Source organism: Mus musculus, chromosome 18, assembly GCF_000001635.26.
Source record: "Mus musculus strain C57BL/6J chromosome 18, GRCm38.p6 C57BL/6J".
NCBI classification, from domain to species: domain Eukaryota; kingdom Metazoa; phylum Chordata; class Mammalia; order Rodentia; family Muridae; genus Mus; species Mus musculus.
Genome location: NC_000084.6, coordinates 53240592 through 53259305, shown reverse-complemented (window position 1 = coordinate 53259305; position 18714 = coordinate 53240592). Strand labels below are relative to the sequence as shown.

The window sequence follows — 18714 nt, the reverse complement described above, 5'->3', positions numbered from 1 at the left end:
CTAAAACCTCATTATCTGTCACCATTTCACTGTCGAAATGAACTTGTCGAAGCCATCACCATTCTTATGTGGAGTAACATAGCTCCTTAACTGTGCATGCAACATACAGCACCCTCCCCAAAACCCCCTCTCCAGCCACAAGAAAATGAGAGTGGTCCTCTGAGATATAGCTCATAAGCCAGATGTAGAGTTGACACTCCTTTTTTTAAAATGATTTATTTATTTATTTATTTATTTATTTATATGAGTACAGTAGCTGTCTTCAGACACACCAGAGAGGGCATCAGATCTCATTACAGATAGTTGCTGGGAATTGAACTCAGGACCTCTGGAAGAGCAGTCAGTGTTCTTAACCAGTGAGCCATCTCACCAGCCCTGAGTTGCCACTCTTATTATCCCAGTTTTCAGAAGGCTGAGGCAGGAGGATCACTAGGAGTTTGAGGTCAGCCAGGGCTACGTAACAAGACCTTGTCACAATAAGCAAAGAGTTCATGTCATTAATCTGTAGGCTCATCTGCCTAATGATGCCATTTTGACCATAGCAGGAATCCCCACTTGTGAGGCAAATGAAGAGGTAAGGGTGGAAAAGAGGCTCAGAGTCTCTAGAACAATCTCTAGATCCCTGAGCTCTACAAGAACTAGGGAAAGGGTAGCCTGAGAGACAGCTATAGAATACAAATCTGACTAAGCTACTTTTACAATAAACGTTAGCATATTTCAAATACCATTTATTCCCTTCCCAAATAAAAAGACAACTACAGACAGGGGACAATCTAGTATTTCAAACACAGCCAGTCAGTCTCTCCAGCAAACTCTGTGGGGTCTAAGAGGGCTTTTCGGCTTTATGGAACATCATCAATCCCTTTCTGAAGTTTTCTGGTAAGCAAAAATAAATAAATAAACAAATAAATAAATAAAAAGTAGCAAAAACTCTTCTCAGTCTTCTTCCATTGAATTCATGTATCCGACTGGATATGTAAACATGGTGCTAAAAGATGGTACCAGGGTGGGAACAAACAACTTTCAGCAACCATGAGATGACATTCTCCCACACGACAGAAAGTGGGCTTCTAAAACATGGCTTCCAAACCGGGATGTGGCGGAGCACACCTGTAATCCTAGCATCTAGGGGGCTGAGGTGAAAGGAACGTAAGAGGTAGCCTGTGCTACACCACGAAAGCCTGTGGGTGGCCGGATGGACGGTGGGTACGTAGATGGAAAGGTAGAAAGAGAAAGACAGACAATGTAATTTCCAAACATACACAAGCTAGACATGTCTCCGTCCCTCCCTACGTGGCCGCTTGTTTTTATGAGCCAAGCAGGGCGACAAACCACTCTTTAGCCCACGCCTATTTCCCTAGCGTATAAAGCAGCTAATCAAGAAATATTTGGAAAATATAATGACTTTATCAAAGTCTTAGAGATTTTACTAGTTCACAGCTCATGTGTGACTTATATTCATAACTTATCTAAAACATCACCCGGAAGGAACAACTCTAACATCCCCAATGACCTTTAGGGCTAGAATCATCATTTCCTTGCTGAATGAGAACCTTTTAGTTTTGAAGTCTTTACAAGTCACCTCAAAAAAGCTGAACTGTGTGAGCGTGCCCGCTATGTCTGCATACACAAGAGGCACCCCCAACCCCCACAATCCTTTAGGGCTCCAATGCCTGGGATTCCTGAGCAGTAAATAGGATTCTGTGTGCTGCTTTCGCTGGCAAGCCCTTAGATTTCCCCAGCCCATGCATGGTCTGACTTATATTTTCTTTTCTCCGGGGAAGAGCAATGAAAGCTACATTCAGATATAGAGCTCTTCCTGGTCGGAATCTTGCTTTTGAAATACATTCTTCCCAGTAGTCCAATTTGTCGATAAATATTCTAGGTATGAGATAAATACCCACCTTTGCTGCTAGCCCAAACTCTAAGGGAGCATTTTTCATGAAAGCATTTTATTTCCATTTGCCTGGTTTATGTGTGAGGCTGACATTATTTCCAGGTTGAGTGGCTGGTGAAGAAGTAACCATTTCTCTTTCAGTGGAATGTGTTGATTCCCTGATATTCATATTGAGTATCTTAAAACCCTAAGAAGGACTGCAGAAAGAGCTCAGGGGCGGAGCCTGTGGAAGCAGCTCTGGGGCAGAGCTCTTGTGTAGCTAGCTTGGGGCCCTCAGCTCAATCTAGCATTCCAACGATCTTTTTGTTATATTTTTGTTTTTTAAGCCAGATATGGTAACTCATGCCTAGAATGCCAGCACTCAGGGAGCTGAGACAGGAGCGCAGGCCAGCCTGGCCTAGATAGTGAGTCAAGGCCTGCCTGAGCGACATTGTACACTGTCTCAAAAACCAAACGGGCCAAATCTGGTGGCCACACCTTTAACCCAGCACTAGGAGGCAGAGCCAGGTGTAGCTCTGTGAATTCAAGATCAACCTGGTGATCTTGGAGTACATAATGACACCCTACTAGAAGGGGAAAAGAATCCTTAATAAATTCCAACTTCATAAAAAACACATGATTCACATAAAGTAAAATGAAAATGGCTCTTGAGTATATAAAGATGTTCAACATCACAACTTAAGAAATTATTAACATTAAAAGTTGCATTAAAAGATGACTACACATCTTAACAGACTGACATAAAAGGGGGTTGGGGGTGGGGAGGTCTCAGGTAGCCCAGGCTGGCACTAAGCTCACTGTGCGACTGAGAATGACCTACGGTTTCTGATTCTCCTAACACCACCTTCCAGGTGTTGGGACTATAAATGTCACCAAGTCCAGCTTCACCTATCAGATTGGTAAAAATCCAAGAGCAACGGAAGCAACACGTTGGCTGGCAATGACGCACTGAAGCAGCATTTGTAAACTGCTACAGAACTGCAAAGCCAGCACTAGTTCTGCTGCACTCCAGTGTCCACGGAGGTGACACACACATCCACTTTTGGCCCAGTAACCTACTGTTTGGAATCTACAAACACACTAACAAGACTTTTAAAAGGCTCGTCATGCATAGCACACACCTGGTAGCCCTGTGCCTGGAAGGCAGAGAAAGAGGATCAGGAGGCTAAGGCCAGCCCGGGCTACAGGAGAGTCTGTTTCTAAACAGAAGACAACAGAACGGAATAGACTGCCTTTCACAAGCTTGCTGATGGCAGTCAGTCTGTCAACAGAACGCAATGTAACTGTGGCAAACATCAGGGCATCCTTGTACACAATACTTGTAAGTATCTCTTACAAAGAGCTCTGGTTATGTGAGGGAAAGGCAAGTCTGGGGCCAACAGAATGACTCGCTAGGTCAAGGCGCTTGCCTTTTAAGCCTGGTGACCTGAATTCCATCCCCGGAGCCCACTTAAAGGGGGACGGGGAGAAGTGTGCCATAGAATGCACACTTCCTGCCGGGCACATGCACACAATCACTTTTAAAGGCAAAGTAGAAAGACTGTCCTGTTGTTTACTACGCTTTCCTAAGAAGGGAAGTGGGGACACAACCATAAATATATAGATATAGATATAGATATATCCATATCCATACACACACACACACACACACACACACACACAAACACAAACACACACACATTTGCTAGTCTATGTCCTGTGAAGAAGGCTAAGTCATTCTTTTCCCATTCTACTTTTAAGAGTCCATATATTTGCAGTTAAATCTTTCTACTCTGCCGCATCCCCTCCCCCAGTAAAACCTAGCGTTTCCTACTCTCTGTGGAGGGCTGGGGATAAGCTTCAAAGTGTGATTTCCTTATTTTTAAATTGGAATCAATGACGGAGGAAGGAAATGGAGTGAGGACAGAAGCAGAAGGTGGATGCCCTGTGACTGACGGCATTGCGTCATACCTCACAGGGGGTGCTAAAAACAGAATTAATGGGCTTTCTGTTTGTTTTGCTTTGGTTTTTAATTTTTATTATTTTTTTTTTTTTTTTTGGTTTTTCGAGACAGGGTTTCTCTGTATAGTCTTGGCTGTCCTGGAACTCACTTTGTAGACCAGGCTGGCCTCGAACTCAGAAATCCGCCTGTCTCTGTCTAATTTTTAATTTTTTTGAAACGGCTCTAGCTCCAGGGGATTCAGGAATTCAGCACCTTCTTCTCTATGGCCACCTCCACACACGCACATGCACACGCACACACATGCACACGCACACACATGCACACATTCATTAAATAATAAAAAATCTAAAATTAAAAGATTTTTATTATTCCCCCCTCTCCTCTGTGTGTGTGTGTGTGTGTGTGTGTGTGTGTGTGTACCACGTGACTCGGGTGTTGGAATTGAACTCCTGTCCTCTGCAAGAGTGCTCCATGCTCTTACTGCTGAGCTGTTTCTCTAGCCCAGCAAGCTTTCTCACACAGCCCAAGATCATGTACTTGGGCCCTCCTGCATCAAGACAATCCCTTATATTTGCATACCAACCTGGTATAAGACAAGTGTTCAAATGGGGCTTTTTTTAAGGTAACTCTAGGCTGTGTAAAATTTATAGTTACTGAGAACTAGGTCAGACACTATAGAAAGTTAGACAGTGTCACTGTGGTTCCTAGTTCTACATCCATGGGACTCCTGAGCACTTGCTGGCTGGGTAGCCTGACTCTGGGGTGGAGCTGGCTTCTCGTGCTCTGAAGGAAGCAGCCTGGAGGAACTCAGTCAGTGTTTGTCTTCGTCAGCAATGGGAAACACAAGCTGCCAGGCCTTAAAAGTGCTTGCTAAATCCTGCAGCGGATACAGAACTATCTTATCTCACCTGACTAAGAGTCTCTAAATTCCAAACATATGATATCATTTCTTGTAAGAATATTGCATTTCAGGGTAGGATAGATGGCTCAGCAGTTTGGCTGATCCTGCAGAGGACCTGGGTTCGGTTCAGAGCACCCACATGGTGGCTCACAACTGCCTGTAACTGAAGTTCCAGGGCATCGGCCATCCTCAGGCACTGGGCGTGCACTTGATGTATGCACACAGATGCATCCAAACACTTACATAAAAGTAAAACTCAACCCCTTTGTGCGAAATTGTGCGATTGTTTTGTTATTGTTTGTGTGGTACTGAGAACTGAAGCTAGGGCCTCATGTGCTCTACAGTTTTGATTATTTATTTAGTCGTTTGCTATGCTGTCCTAGGGAGGCCAGCGTTTTACCACTGAGCTACACCAACAGCTGGATCTTGAGAATGCAGCGATCATTCTAAGTTTGTTTATGTGCAGGAAGAAACTTTTAAACCATACTCTTGTCTTCAAGGGTAGGGATCACAGCTCACACGCGTCTGAGATCATCATTCCATAAATATTGAATGTGTGCCTCTGCCACACCCGGCGTGAATGAGGCGCTGGGCCGTCACTGCCCTGCTAACAAGGGCCTCGTTCATCTTCCGTGCATGGGGTGGACGACTGACAGACCTCTGAGGACACTGTGGTCTCACTGTGCACTTCTTCCATGGCACAGGAACAGACTGACCCTTCTCTCTGCTCCAGAAACTCCCACTTTTCACTCCAACTAGCTTAGCTAGCCTTGCTCAGTACTGCTTCAGGTAACCCTGGCTTCCACCTGTCACACACAGGATTCCCTTATCACTAGACAAAAGGACACTTATTTGTGCAGGGCTTCTGAGGCAAATGTCCCCTTCCCATAAGAACATATTCCCTCTTCCTCTGGATGCTGGATGCTGTATACAAAATCAACAATCCTTGTCACTATTTTGTCACCAGGTAGAAACTACTCAGGAAAAAAAGTAGAGTGGGAAGGCCAGGCTCCCCCAGTCAACCTCAGCCTCATTCTTGAATTTTTTATGAAATGAGATAACAAGAAGGTAGAAACCACAGTTAACTCAAAGGCAAATTTTCTGAAGACAGTTTCAATCATATAGCCCAGGATGGCTTCAAACTCTCTAGGTAGCTGAGTGTGGCCTTGAACTCCTGATCGTCTAGCCTCTATCTCCTGAGTCCTGGCATGAGGAGCCCTACCAACATTGCTGATGTGGTGCTGGGGGTTGAACCCAGGGCTTGTGCGTGCTACACAAACACTCTACCGAGTTACATCCCTGCCTCTGCAGTGTTTTCCTTTCTACAGCCAAGGTCCTTCTCTCTGTTTCACATTAAAGCACAAACCCACAGGGAAAGAACCCAGCATGTCCATGTCTGCTGTCCTCAGGTACCATTCTCTTTGCTGTCTCTTTGTGGCCATCATTTCCTTCACCATTTCAGGAGACAACCTCAGCTCCTTGTGTGCTTCATGTGTCCAGGATGCGCATAATCCCAGACATGAAGGAAAAGCTGTATGTATACCGCCACAGTCAGCGCTGGCCAGTAACCCAACATAAGCCTTCACCTCACAGTCTTAAATGGTGTGAGAGCTCCAGATCCCTGCAGCTGAAAATCCTTCCGACCCCAGGGCACCCACCTCCAATCCTAGCACCCAGGAGGCAGATGCAAGCGAATCTCTGAGTTTGTGGCCAACCTGTTAGACAGGGCAAGTTCCAAGATGGCCAGGGCTACATAGAGAAACCCTGTCTTGAAGAAAAAAAGAAAGAAAGAAAGAAAGAAAGAAAGAAAGAAAGAAAGAAAGAAAGAAAGAAAGAAAGAGAGAGAGAGAGAGAGAGAGAGACAGAGAGAGAGAGACAGAGAGAAGGAGGGAGGATGGGAGGGAGGGAGGGAGGGAGGGAGGGAGGGAGGGAGAGAGGGAGGGAGGGAAGGAAGGAAGGAAGGAAGGAAGGAAGGAAGGGAGAGAGAGAGAAAGAAAGAAAGAAAGAAAGAAAGAAAGAAAGAAAGAAAGAAAGAAAGAAAGAAAGAAAGAAAGAAAGAAAGAAAAATGAAGCAAAGAAAAGAAAAATCCTGACGACTACAACCCCAAAATGATTCACCGGCAATATTAAAACTCTGAAAGCAGAAAGTTCTAATCCACAGGTCCCACTGGAGCCAATGTTCTGGAAGAAGCTCTAGAGAAGCGGTTCTCAACCTTCCTAATGTGCAACCCTCTGTACCGTTCCTGGTGATGTGGTTACCTCCATCCGTAAAATTATTTTCATTGCTGCTTTGTAACTGGAATTTGCTTCTGTTGTGAATCGTAATGTAAATATCTGCTTTCTGAGGATCTTAGGTGACCCTTTTGAAAGGGTCGTTTGAAAGGGATAAGACCCACACACTGAGAAACACAGTTCTAGCTAGAAGGTAAGATTCTGAGACAGCAGTGGTGTCCTTCCAGTCCTGTGTGACATGCTCATGATGTCAGAGGAAGGAAATACTTAAGACACCTAGAGGGATAATAGGCTGAAAAAAAAAACAAGGCTCCAGAGGTCTCAGCAGGTAACATTATAACAAGTACTTACTGCTAAGCTCACCAACCTGATTTGGATCTCTAAGAAGCATATATATGGTGGTAAGACTAGGTTCTGACCTCCTCATGCATCCTGTGGCATGTACACACACACACACACACACACACACACACACACACACACACACACACACACACGAGTAAAACACATGGTTTCAAACAAACAGGATTGGGACACCTACCCACCCTTGCTTAGCATCCACCCTTGCTTAGCATCCAAGAGGTCACAGGTTCAATTCTCAGCCACACAACAAACAAATGACCATCAACCGGGTGCAGAGCTCTGCATTTCTCCTTAGAGCCTTGCTTCATGAATACAGCTCTTCTCTTGAGGACTTTACGCCTGTGCCAATCTGGCTATCATACCTAAGTGCTTCTGCTGGCAGTGCACCTCTGTTTTTGTCTATAACCTGTTTTAGACAAGGTCTCACTATGCCACCCATGTGGATTCCAATTTGCAGTCTTCCAGCTTCACCCTCAAAAGGAGCCAACAACCCCTGTATCCAGCACGAGAGTGTTCACTGCCTATCTTATTGTGGGTTGTGGAGTGTTGATAAACTTTACTTCTCAAATGAATTCTCTTTTAAAAACATCTGCAAGGCTGGAGGATGTGACAGAGACGGATTCCTGAATGCCCAGGGCAAAAATTAAAATGCAATTAAATGCCTTTTAAAGAACTTTTAAATTGCTTTTTTCCAGAGCTGCATTTTGAAGTTTTTGATCCTTCGAGATTTCTTTTAGACTTCAGAGGTTTAGATCTTCAGTCTGGCTATGCCACAGTGGTTTTCAATGTTTGACTTCCTAATGCCTGACTCTTTGATACAGCTCTTCATGTGGCAGTGACCCCCGACTACAAAATTATTCTCATTGCTACTCCATGACTGTAATTTTGCTCCTGATGCAAACTGTAATGTAAATGTCTAATATTTCCAATGGTCTTAGGTAACCCCCAAAAGGGTCGGGACCCACAGGTTGAGAACCGCTGTTCTAATGCATTTTTTCCAAACCCATGCAGGTAGTCAACTGCACAAGTGAAGTGACTCAAAAAAAAAAAAAAAAAAAAAACTAGGTCAATGCTTTTATTTTTACATCTAGGAAAGGGGAAATGGACAACACGTCAAATCCCATGCTGTTACCTATCCAATGACTCTTCGGTGACCATTCTTACCGCCCATATATTTTTAATGGAAAACGCTCTCCTAAGCTGGCACTAAAACCTGCCAATCCTCGGGCCCCTTAGATTGATCTCTCTGCCTCCAAAGACAACTCGGTAGCCCCTGACAAAGCAGCCCCACCCTTTCTTGTCCAGTGTTATGCAGCAGGGCCTTTGGGAGAGAACTAGATCGCTCGGACGAGGCCTGATAAATGGAATGTGTAGCCATATAAACTAAGGACCAGGGAGTGCTTTGCCTCTTCCACGTTGAAGGCACACAGACATCACCTCCCAGCCAGGACCAACCTCTGGTCAGGCACTGACTCTGCCAGCTTCTCCTCCCTGGACTTTTCAGTTTCAAAAACTTACAGAAAATGAATTTCTGTTATTCATAAACCAGCCAGTCTACCGGAATTCCAGCAGCCGCTAGGAACTGATAGAGCACTTCTGAATGCAAGGCTAATCATGTTACTTCCTTCCCTAAACAGCTCCAACCCCGGAGCTCAAGTTCACCAACTCTTTACAGCCCTCAGCCCGTGGCTTACTCTGTACTCAGAGATCACAATCCCTGCTGCTGACTTGAAATTCCGGTCTCACCCACCCCACCTACCCCTACGGGCTGTTCACACCTCAGGTCCCTGTGGCTCTAACCCGTCTGCGTGCTCCTACCTCATCTGGCATTTACAAGCTGAGTCATAAGTAACAGCCCTGAACCTAGACACACACACGTTCAAACCCCAAGGAGTTCACAGCCTGCAAAGCCCAGGATTGAAGGCTCGGAGGGAAGGGAAGCAAGGGAAACCAGGCCTCTGGGAAATAACATTTGAGTTTATCTGTTACAACAGCCTGCTGCTCTGGAGAGCCAAGTGAATGGGAGGTCCTGTCCTCCACCCCCACCCCCGCACCCCCCCACCCCACTCCCACCCCCCAGTTTATTTAGCTGGTGTATCTTGGAGTCTGAAATGTCCTTTCTTTCAGATTTTTTTTTGGTCATATATTTCCTCTTCTTAAAATTCACATGCTAACAAAATGCTAATCAGATTTCGGAGTCAGCATTCCAAAAGCACCCTCCCCCACCACAAGCACAGCAGAAGTGGCCCACACAGGGCTCTATCAGGCAGCCTGGGACTCAACACTTCACTCCCAGCTCCAAACCTAGCTCCAGACCTGAAGCCCAAAGGGCAGGCACGTTGTCTTCCAGTCTTTAACTCACTCTCACGAGAAGACAAGCCCAAAATAAATGTCTGCTTGCTTATTTTTTGAGACAGGATCTCAAATAGCGAGGTTGACTTCCAACTTACTATATAGCCAAGGCTGGCCTTAAGCTTCAGGTCCTCTTGCCTCCTCCCCCAGTGCTGAGATTACAGGTGTGTATCACCATTCCCATTTCCTAAGAATCTACTCAATTACTTGACCTCTGGGAGCAGGGACCTCTCAACCAAGAGAAGTTGCCTCTGGGTTTATCTCCTTACCAGAGGAATTGTTAGAATTTGTGATAATGTTTCTTTTTCTCATTTTTATTAAAAATATAATCACTATGGATCAAAGGTTTGTTTTTGTTTTGTTTTGTTTTGTTTTTGTTTGTTTGTTTGTTTACATTAAAGTGTACACTGTTTTACCAGCTTCCTATTTAAAAAACTGTATCTGAGTTTTTTGGTTTTTTGGGTTTTGTTTTTGTATCAGATTTTAAACTATTCTTTCTTTTAGCTGAAACACCACTCCCAGCTCTACTTTCAGATCAGAGGAACACAGAGCAGCAGGCTCTTAGTTAATGATTGTTGAGTGAATCATAGCCGTGCAAATACAATACCAGCCTCTGGGAGAGAACAAAGTATCATTGGCCTCGAAAACTTTCAGAGAGAAAGAAGAAAAAAAAATCTAAGCAGACACCTTAACCATTTGTCTGGCAATCTACCTAACTGGGCTACACTTCTTAAAAAGTAAACTTTTAAGGAGTGCTCAAACTATCACTGTAAGTGAAAATTTCAAACTGCTTAAGTTTATCCCCCAAAGGACTCTCCCGAATCAGTTTGGCTGGCAATTTGATATCTGGCAAATGTAGGTTATATACATTTTTATAGCATTAGCTAAAGATTCTCTAAGAGCACCCCCTCCCCCTCCAAAAAAAATGTTTATCTCTAGAGGCGTGGGCCTGTCAACAATAGTGCTAAGCACCTTGGTTCTTTCTTAAAGTGCTGAAGATCAGGACTGGGGCCTTCAGCACACCAGGCAGGTTCTCTCTGTACAAGCTAGGATCTAAAGCTCTCTGTGCCACATCTCCATGATGATGCTTGGATTGTTTAGAACTTCATGGCTGTGGACAGTTGGAATGTTGCAGATTCAGAGCTAACATGATCTTGGATTACCAGGTTTCCTGAATAGCCAGTTATCAGACACCTGTGTCTGGTCTAGCATCCTTTTAACACGTAGAGATGGCAACCTTCCCCTAACCCCAAAGCTAAGAACACCATCAGACAGCACTGGAGACCTACAGTACAGATTTTTTTCCCCATGGCTGCTAAATGACAGACCAAATGTATTTGAAAAATGTCTCAGTTTATGGCTACCTTTTGTCCTGTGACTGTAAAAGCTCCTGTAATCACTTCCAGGGTAGAGCATGCCATTTGGGGTAATGTGAATCCATATGTACCCAGGGTGCAGTCACTCAGGTCTGGCACAGGACAGACTCTCTCTCTCTCTCTTGTTCCCTTTGGAATGAGAGCTGTATTTTGGTTAGACAGATCTTAACTCCAGACCATCTGTGGTTTCTACTTAACCTCTCTATCACTGAAGTAGTAAGAATTACACATCTCGTTCTTTTAATATAACACACAGTCATAATCACTAAGGGATATATACTTCAGGGAGGAAATTCAGGTTCTCAAATGAAAGAAATTCAGGCCAGATATGGTTGTATACACCTGTCCCCTGTAAACCCAGTCCCAAAGAAGCTGAGATCAGAGGACTGCTTTGATTTTGAGGCCAGCCTGGGTCACATAGGAGACAAAGAAACAAACAACAAACAAGACCAGCAGGGTAGCTCAAAAGATACAGGCATTTGCAGCCAAGTCTGAAGATGTGAGTTCAATTTCAGGAACCCACTTGCTGGAAGGAGAGAATTGATTCCAAGAAGTAGCCTCTGACTCCCACACATAAACTGAGGCACAGGAGTACACAGGACCCAGGCACACACTTCACACAATAAATGCATGTAATGCAATCTTTAACAAACACTAAGTAAAGAGGAGCAAGCATCTCCAGTCATGGGCTAGGCCAGGAAGCTGGATTGTCATCTCTTACTTGTGCCGATAACTACCTCTCCTCTTGGGCTGCCTGAAGCCCAAGGTCCTCAAAGCCTTTTTATCTTTAAACCTCCAAAAAAAAAATGCCTCTCAAAGGCAAGGTGCTGCTGATGCTAACAGGAGACTTGGGAGTTCTGGAAGAATAAAATACAGTCAAGGTTTCTGACCCTTGAAATGGGCTCCAGTTCCAGCTCCTTAAGTGACTGGGGGGTGGGGGTGGGCAATGTATAGAAGAAAAGAGTCCCGCAGAGTGCAGCTTCCTCTCACCAGTTCCTGACCATGGAGTGCACTTTAGCCACTTGGGGGGGTGGGGGGAACACGACTTAGGCATCCTCTTTTCAGAGGGAGATTTAGTTTCCACTTTGAAAACTTAAGGGTTTAAAACGACTGTCACAAGACACAACATAGTTTAGAGGAAGGAAGACGGGTTAACACACTGTGCCAGGAAGACATGAGTGAGTAAGACCGCATCCATGCAGGCTGCTCCGCTACTTAGATACTCCCAAACTTAGATACTCCCACAGATCCTGAAGGGAACATTGTGTAGCACACCTATTCTTAATTCTTATACTCGAAACAGCAAGACACACCTTCCATCTGTTAAAGACTGACTACTCTAGCCCGGAGGTGGAGGTGGTTGGTGGTGCACACCTTTAGTCTCCACCACTCCAGCACTAGGGAGGCAGAGGCAGGTGGATCTCTGAGTTCAAAGCCTGGTCTACAGGGTGAGTTCCAGGGCAGTCAGGGCTGCACAGAGAAACCCTGTCTGGGGAGTGGCAGGGGTGGCGGGGAGGGGAGGGAGGAAAGAGAGACAGACTAACTCTAACAGCAAAGGTCTTATTCAACATCTCATTTGGAGCAAGCAGAAGAGCGCATCACAAGTACTGTTTGGTATTTCACAAGAAACTCTGGCCAATGCAATGATAGAAAAGAAACACAGCTGCCAGTCAAAAAGAGAAGAAACGAAGTTTGTGGATCTGGGGCATGATCCTTCTATACTACTTCCCAACAACTGCAAATAAAGTCTTGCAAGTTCCAGCCAATCTGAAGCATCTCTCCGGGTCGCAATGGCTATCTAGACAGAGCAGCTTAAATTGACTAGGAATTCAACCAACACTTGATTCATTTAACATCTTCCTATAAGGGTCCAGAGCTGGTCTCTTCGATTGCTTCTACACTGAGCAAGCTACCTGTCTGGAATTTCTGGGCGACTCTGAGTTCAGGACATGTGCTAAGGTAAAGCACCTGATTGTGCCGTTTCATGCCATTGCAGAACTAAAAAGAAACAAACTCAAAAAAAAAAATCTAAAAAATAATCAATCTATTAACCTGGCTAATGAGCAGTCACAAAAATGTTGATTTTTTTCTTTCTTTTTTTTTTTCCTTTCTTCCTTTATTTTTATATTTTCTTGGTAACCCGTTCTCCACCTGAAAGAATCTTACAGAACTTGCAAGCCATCAAGAACCTGCACACAGCCTCTCAGTCCGCACGCAGAGGGCAGCCGGCCCGGCTCCTGAAGCTCCCGAGGCCGCGGGCCGCGGAGGGGGAAGGGATGGAGCCCAGGGGGGGCGCGCGCTGGGGAGGGGCGCCAGTCTCCATGACGACCTCGCGGGCGGCGGAGGTGTGGGGGGTGCTGCAACCGGGGGACCCGCGGGGACCGGCCTACCGTGTAGCCGCGCTCCAGATCGCTGTCCTCGTGGCGAAAGGACGGGATGTAGACCTCCATGGCCGCGGCGGGGCCGCGCCACTCACCGCTCCGCCGCACCGCGTAGACCGCCCCGCCTCCCGCTCCCCTCCCGGCGCGCGCGCGGCCCGAGGTGCGCGGCCCGGACCTTAGTCGGCGGCGCGAGGTTGGCGGGCGCGGGCGGCGTGGGGCTCGGCGGGGCCGAGGTGTGGGGCCTGCAGGGCGGCGCGGATCAGCTGGGCCCGGGAGGCGGGGCTTGCGGGCCGGAGTCTGCATCGGCGGGTGTGCGCGGCCACGCGGGGCGCCACCCGGGTCGCCCTAGCCCTGCCTGCGGGCTCCGAGGGGGATCTGTGGGGCGCTACCGGAGACTGGGAGGCGGCGGAGGAGGGAAGAAGACGGCGCTTCGAGATGCTGCCCAGCTTGCTTCGGCTTTCGTTCTGATGGGCAAGCCCTGCCAACTTTCACCGGGGTTCTGGTGCTGCGCCCCGTTCAGCTAGCTAAGCCTTCCCAGCCTGAGAATAGAATCGCACCGCATCAATGTGGCTGGTGCGCGTTCTAGTTCCAAGACCTTCACTGCCTGCCTCTGAGAGACAGAAAGTGGATAGGATGGAAGAGGTGATGGGACAAGCCTGGCGGTGACCAGAAGTTCCTGCCTCTCTGGCTGGAGTTTAACAGCCTCAGTGGTTCAGGAAACTTGGTTATTGTTACTCAAGGAAACTGAGTTTCTTCCTTAGATTAGAGCAGAATTTGGAAGTCACTTGTGGGACACTAAGATGTGCCGTGGTGGTGGGTTGTCAAGAACCAAACTGAGCAGCCAGAGGCTTTCTGGGCACAGTAAGTAAACAGTCGCACTCAACTCACTTTGCCCTTGTGGGCAGAGGACGGTGCAAACCCTAAATCATAGAGAAAGTGACCTTTCTCTTTAAAGCTTCTTGCTTTAAAACTTGCCTGCTGTGAACTATAAAAGGCCCTTTTCCATCACCTCATCTGAAGAAGCATCCTCCTGGCTCAGCTACCTAGAGCCTCGGGATGTGAGCTCTTAACCTGTAGCCACCTTTTCCTCCAGATAGAGTTCCACAATCCCTTGGCCCCTGCTGATTCAGAGACTACTTTGTAGATTTCCTTGGCCCCTGGCAAGTATCACATTGTAATGTGTGATTTCGCTGTCTCTAGGGTACATTTTAGAGAGAATGCCCCTTTCCTCCAAGAGAATCTAATCAAGAGTACAATTGCCTTAAACAAACAAACAGAACAGAACAAAATGTGTTAGGGGTGGGGTGTGAAGGCCTTACTTAGCCTTTAGTTCCAGAGCTAAGGAAGCTGAGTAGATTATCTGTAAATTCCCGGACAGCCTGGGCTACAGAATGAGCCTCGTCCAAAAGGAAAAAAAAAAAAACAAAAAAAACAAAAAACTATTAGAACCAATGATATGGCTCAGTAGGTCAAAATGCTTGCAGCAAGCGTGATGACCCACCTAGAACCCACACGGTGGCAAGAGAACCAATTGCACCGATTGTCCTCTGACCAACACATACAGAGAGAGCAAATAATAAATAAACGCACAGTACTTCCTGCCCAGTTTAATGTTTTGTCAACTTGACCCAAGCTCAAATCAAATAGGAAGGGGAACCTCAGTTGAGAAAAACGCCTCCATTAGATTACCAGTAGAGAAGGGGGGGGGGGGGAGCACGGGCGCATTTCTCTTGATTGCTAATTGATATAAACAAAGCCAGCAGCTCTTAGAAGTTGGTCATTGCTGGTATATGAAAGCAAACTGACCAAGCTGTGGGAGAACAGCAACCTTCCTGGTCTTCAGGCTCTGCTTCAGTTCCTGCCTGGAGCTCCTGCCGGGACTTCCCTTCATAGTGCTTTACAACTATAAATTGAAATAAACCCTTTCCTCCCCAAGCTGCTTTTGATCATAATGTTTTTTTAAACAGCGATAAAAACCAAACTAAGAGACTTCTCTGTGGTGCTATGTCTGGTGCATTTTTCTAGAAGGCTTTATATAATCTAAATACTTAGACAAAGCTAGTGGCATAGAAAAGGCCTTGCACTTACACTTCATGCCATGTCCTGGTGAGGAAGTAAGTGTCCTGGGTTAACACTTTGCAATAGGACTTACCTCAGGAAGTCAGCAGTGCCAATGGGTGGGTTGCCTTTTGATGTCTTTGGGATTTTGGTTTTGTAGTGAAGCTGTTTGTTTTTTAAAACAGGATCTCACTATGTAGTCCAGGCTGGAGTCAAACTCAAAATCCTCTTGCCTTGCCCTCTTGTTATGTGACAGGGATCGTAGGTTTGCAACCCCCACACCCATACACAGGATACTTGCAGCTGCCAAGAGCAAGAATATTTATCTCCACCACCCCTTTTCTTTTGCTTTAATTTTGTAGCCAATGCGTTGTTCAGTTTTTCTCCACTTCATTGAGGTTGTCTGTAGGTTTATACTGTGTAGGCTTTCCCATGTTGAGCTATGTCTCTTCTGGCCATTGTTTATTTAGGGCTTACATCATGAAGGAATACCCAAGGCCTTTTCTGTATCTGTTGGAATGGCCAAGTGATTTGTCTCAGAGTCTAATAATATGTCTTATCAGTTATTAGCTTGCATATGCTGAAACATTCTCGTTTCCCAGTAGCTCCTCTTACTTCTCCACTCCCCAACAAGATTGTGGGGGCATCTTGTTTTAAATGTATCATAGTGAATTCTGTTTGCAAGTATTTTATGGAGAACGTTTGCATCTATACTTTTGTTTTTATCTGGTTTGGCTATCCAGATGATGACAGAAAACATTCCCTTTTTCTTTCTTTAGTGAGGTGATGTGGCCAAGGTTAGCCTGAAGCTGTGTAACTGAGCATAACCTTGAATGCCTGGTTCTCCCACGGTTCTGACTACAGGCTTGGCCAGCCACACCTGGCTTACATAGCTTGCATAGCAGAGGTCTTTCATTTGTGGAATGAGTTCTGTTGTAGTAGAGCCCACTTATGCTTGTCCCCAAGTAGCTTAAATAGAAAGGAACCTCCAACTATGGGTATGGGTTTTTTTTTAAGATTTATTTATTAATTTATTTACTTTATGTATATGAGTATATTGTGGCTGTCTTCAGACACACCAGAAGAGGGCATCGGATCCCATTACAGATGGTTGTGAGCTACCATGTGGTTGCTGGGGATTGAACTCGGGACTTTTCTTTCTTTCTTTCTTTGTTTCTTTCTTTCTTTTTCTTTTTTATTTGTTTTATGCTTATGAATACACTGTAGCTGTCTTCAGACACACCAGAAGAGGGCATCAGATCCCATTGCAGATGGTTGTGAGCCACCATGTAGTTGCTGGGAATTGAACTCAGAACCTCTGGAAGAGCAGTCAGTGCTCTTCACCGCTGGGCCTTCTCCCTAGCCCTCTAGTCTACTTTTCGAACTGCTAGCCTGGCTTCCTCCCAAGTGGTGTACCCCGAATACTTGTCCTCCTGGACACTGCTCATGGTTTCCATTCCCCAATTCCTTCATGGGTCCTTATAATTTTGTTCTATCTACTACTTTGGGTTTGGCTTGTTTTTGTACATCATTAAGTTATTTGTGACATCTTGGATTTTTTTTTTTTTGCATGTGTTTGGGTGGTGTGCATACAGATTCACTAGTGTGTGGGTACATACATGCATGTTCATGTGTGCACACATATGTGGAAATTTTAAGTTGTATTGTGGTATGGTGTCTTCTTCAGTCACCCTGCACTTAATTTCCTGAGTCCCTGGAGCTCACCAGTCGCAGATAATCTAGCTAGCCGACTTCTTCTGACCGTCCTCTGTCTCTGCCTTCTGTGTTCTGGGTTAGAGGCAGCCCACCATGCCCACCTGGCTTTTCTGTGGACTTTAGGGATTCCAACCTGGCAAATAGTCTACCTGCTAAGCCACTTTCCTGTCCCATATCTGCTTTGGAACAGAAGCACTCACAGCTATAAACTTTCCTCTTTGAACTGCCTCTGTTGTTCCCACTGCTCTACCAAGTTGTGCTTCTGTTTCCATTTAACTGGAGCAGGTTTTAAGTGTCTCCTCTGATTTCTTCCATTCACAACTGATTTGTTTAGTGTCTGTGTATTTGTATATTTTTTGTTGCTTTCAAATTCTAGACCTCCTTAATCAAGTAAATTGCAAGAGATTATTCTGATTTTTTTCTTTCTTTTTGTTAAAAGATTTATGTATTTATTTTTTTGTTTATTTAATGTATATGAGTACACTGTAGCTGTACAGATGGTTGTAAGCCTTCATGTGGTTGTTGGGAGTTGAATTTTTGGGACCTCTGCTCACTCCAGTCGGCCCTGCTCGCTTCATTCTGCCCGGCTCACTCGGTCTCTGCTCGCTCTGGCCCAAAGATTTATTTATTATTATAAGTAAGTACACTGTAGCTGTCTACAGATGCACCAGAAGAGGACGTCAGGTCTCATTATGGGTGGTTGTGAGCCACCATGTGGTTGCTGGGATTTGAACTCAGGACCTTCAGAAGACCAGTCAGTGCTCTTAACCACTGAGCCATCCTGCCAGCCCCTGATTTTTTTCTTTGCTTAATATCTTAAAATGTGATTGTGGAGGGCCATGCAGGAGGAATGACCAATGTCTTTGGAACTCATGGAATGCAACCCATGGGTTACCATAGCACCCGCCCCCAGGACTACGTGTCTTGAGGACTTTATGCTGTTATAGAATTCTGCTCTGCTTGCCACCCTCACTTCCCTGTAATCTAAGAGTTACATGAAAACTTTAAGAAGACTTCAATTCCATCACTAGACAGTATCTCTGACACTCACAGTACTAATGCTTGATCTCTTTCAGGCCTTGCTCCTGGAGGAAACACATTAATAATATTATCACTACCCTAGAGAAGAACTTAGAGATGTAGATGGTCAGCAATGACCACCGTCCTTAGAAAACATTTGGAAAAATAAAGTTGTTAGTGAAGCTAGGTTGAGATGCTTTTACTACTGGCTCTGATGCAGAAAATCTTAGGGGACAAAATCTGAAGTTCAGCTCATTAGTAAAGCTAGGGACCCTTTATGGTCAGGGAACAAGAACAATGGCAGCACTGGCTGATGTGACTCTCATTGAGGCTGGGCTGGTTATGACTGATCTCTTTTTTTTTTTTTTGGTTTTTCGAGACAGGGTTTCTCTGTGTAGTCCTGGCTGTCCTGGAACTCACTCTGTAGGCCAGGCTGGCCTTGAACTCAGAAATCCACCTGCCTCTGCCTCCCAAGT

General features: G+C 45.5%; 1 protein-coding gene across 4 annotated transcripts in view; it reads right to left on the bottom strand.

Annotated features, from left to right (window-relative positions):
- The window catches only part of Snx24 (sorting nexing 24), a 146990-nt gene extending 131617 nt beyond the window's left edge, over window positions 1–15373 (bottom strand). For 2 of the 4 annotated variants that reach the window (XM_006526221.4, XM_011246995.3), the window contains exon 1: window positions 13454–15373. In XM_006526221.4, the coding sequence (XP_006526284.1) occupies window positions 13454–13747 (294 nt within the window). In that variant the 5' untranslated portion in view covers window positions 13748–15373. The remainder of the gene's footprint in view (window positions 1–13453) is intronic. The other 2 variants (NM_029394.4, NM_001370761.1) reach the window with 1 other exon arrangement.
- Between the last annotated feature and the right edge of the window lie 3341 nt (window positions 15374–18714).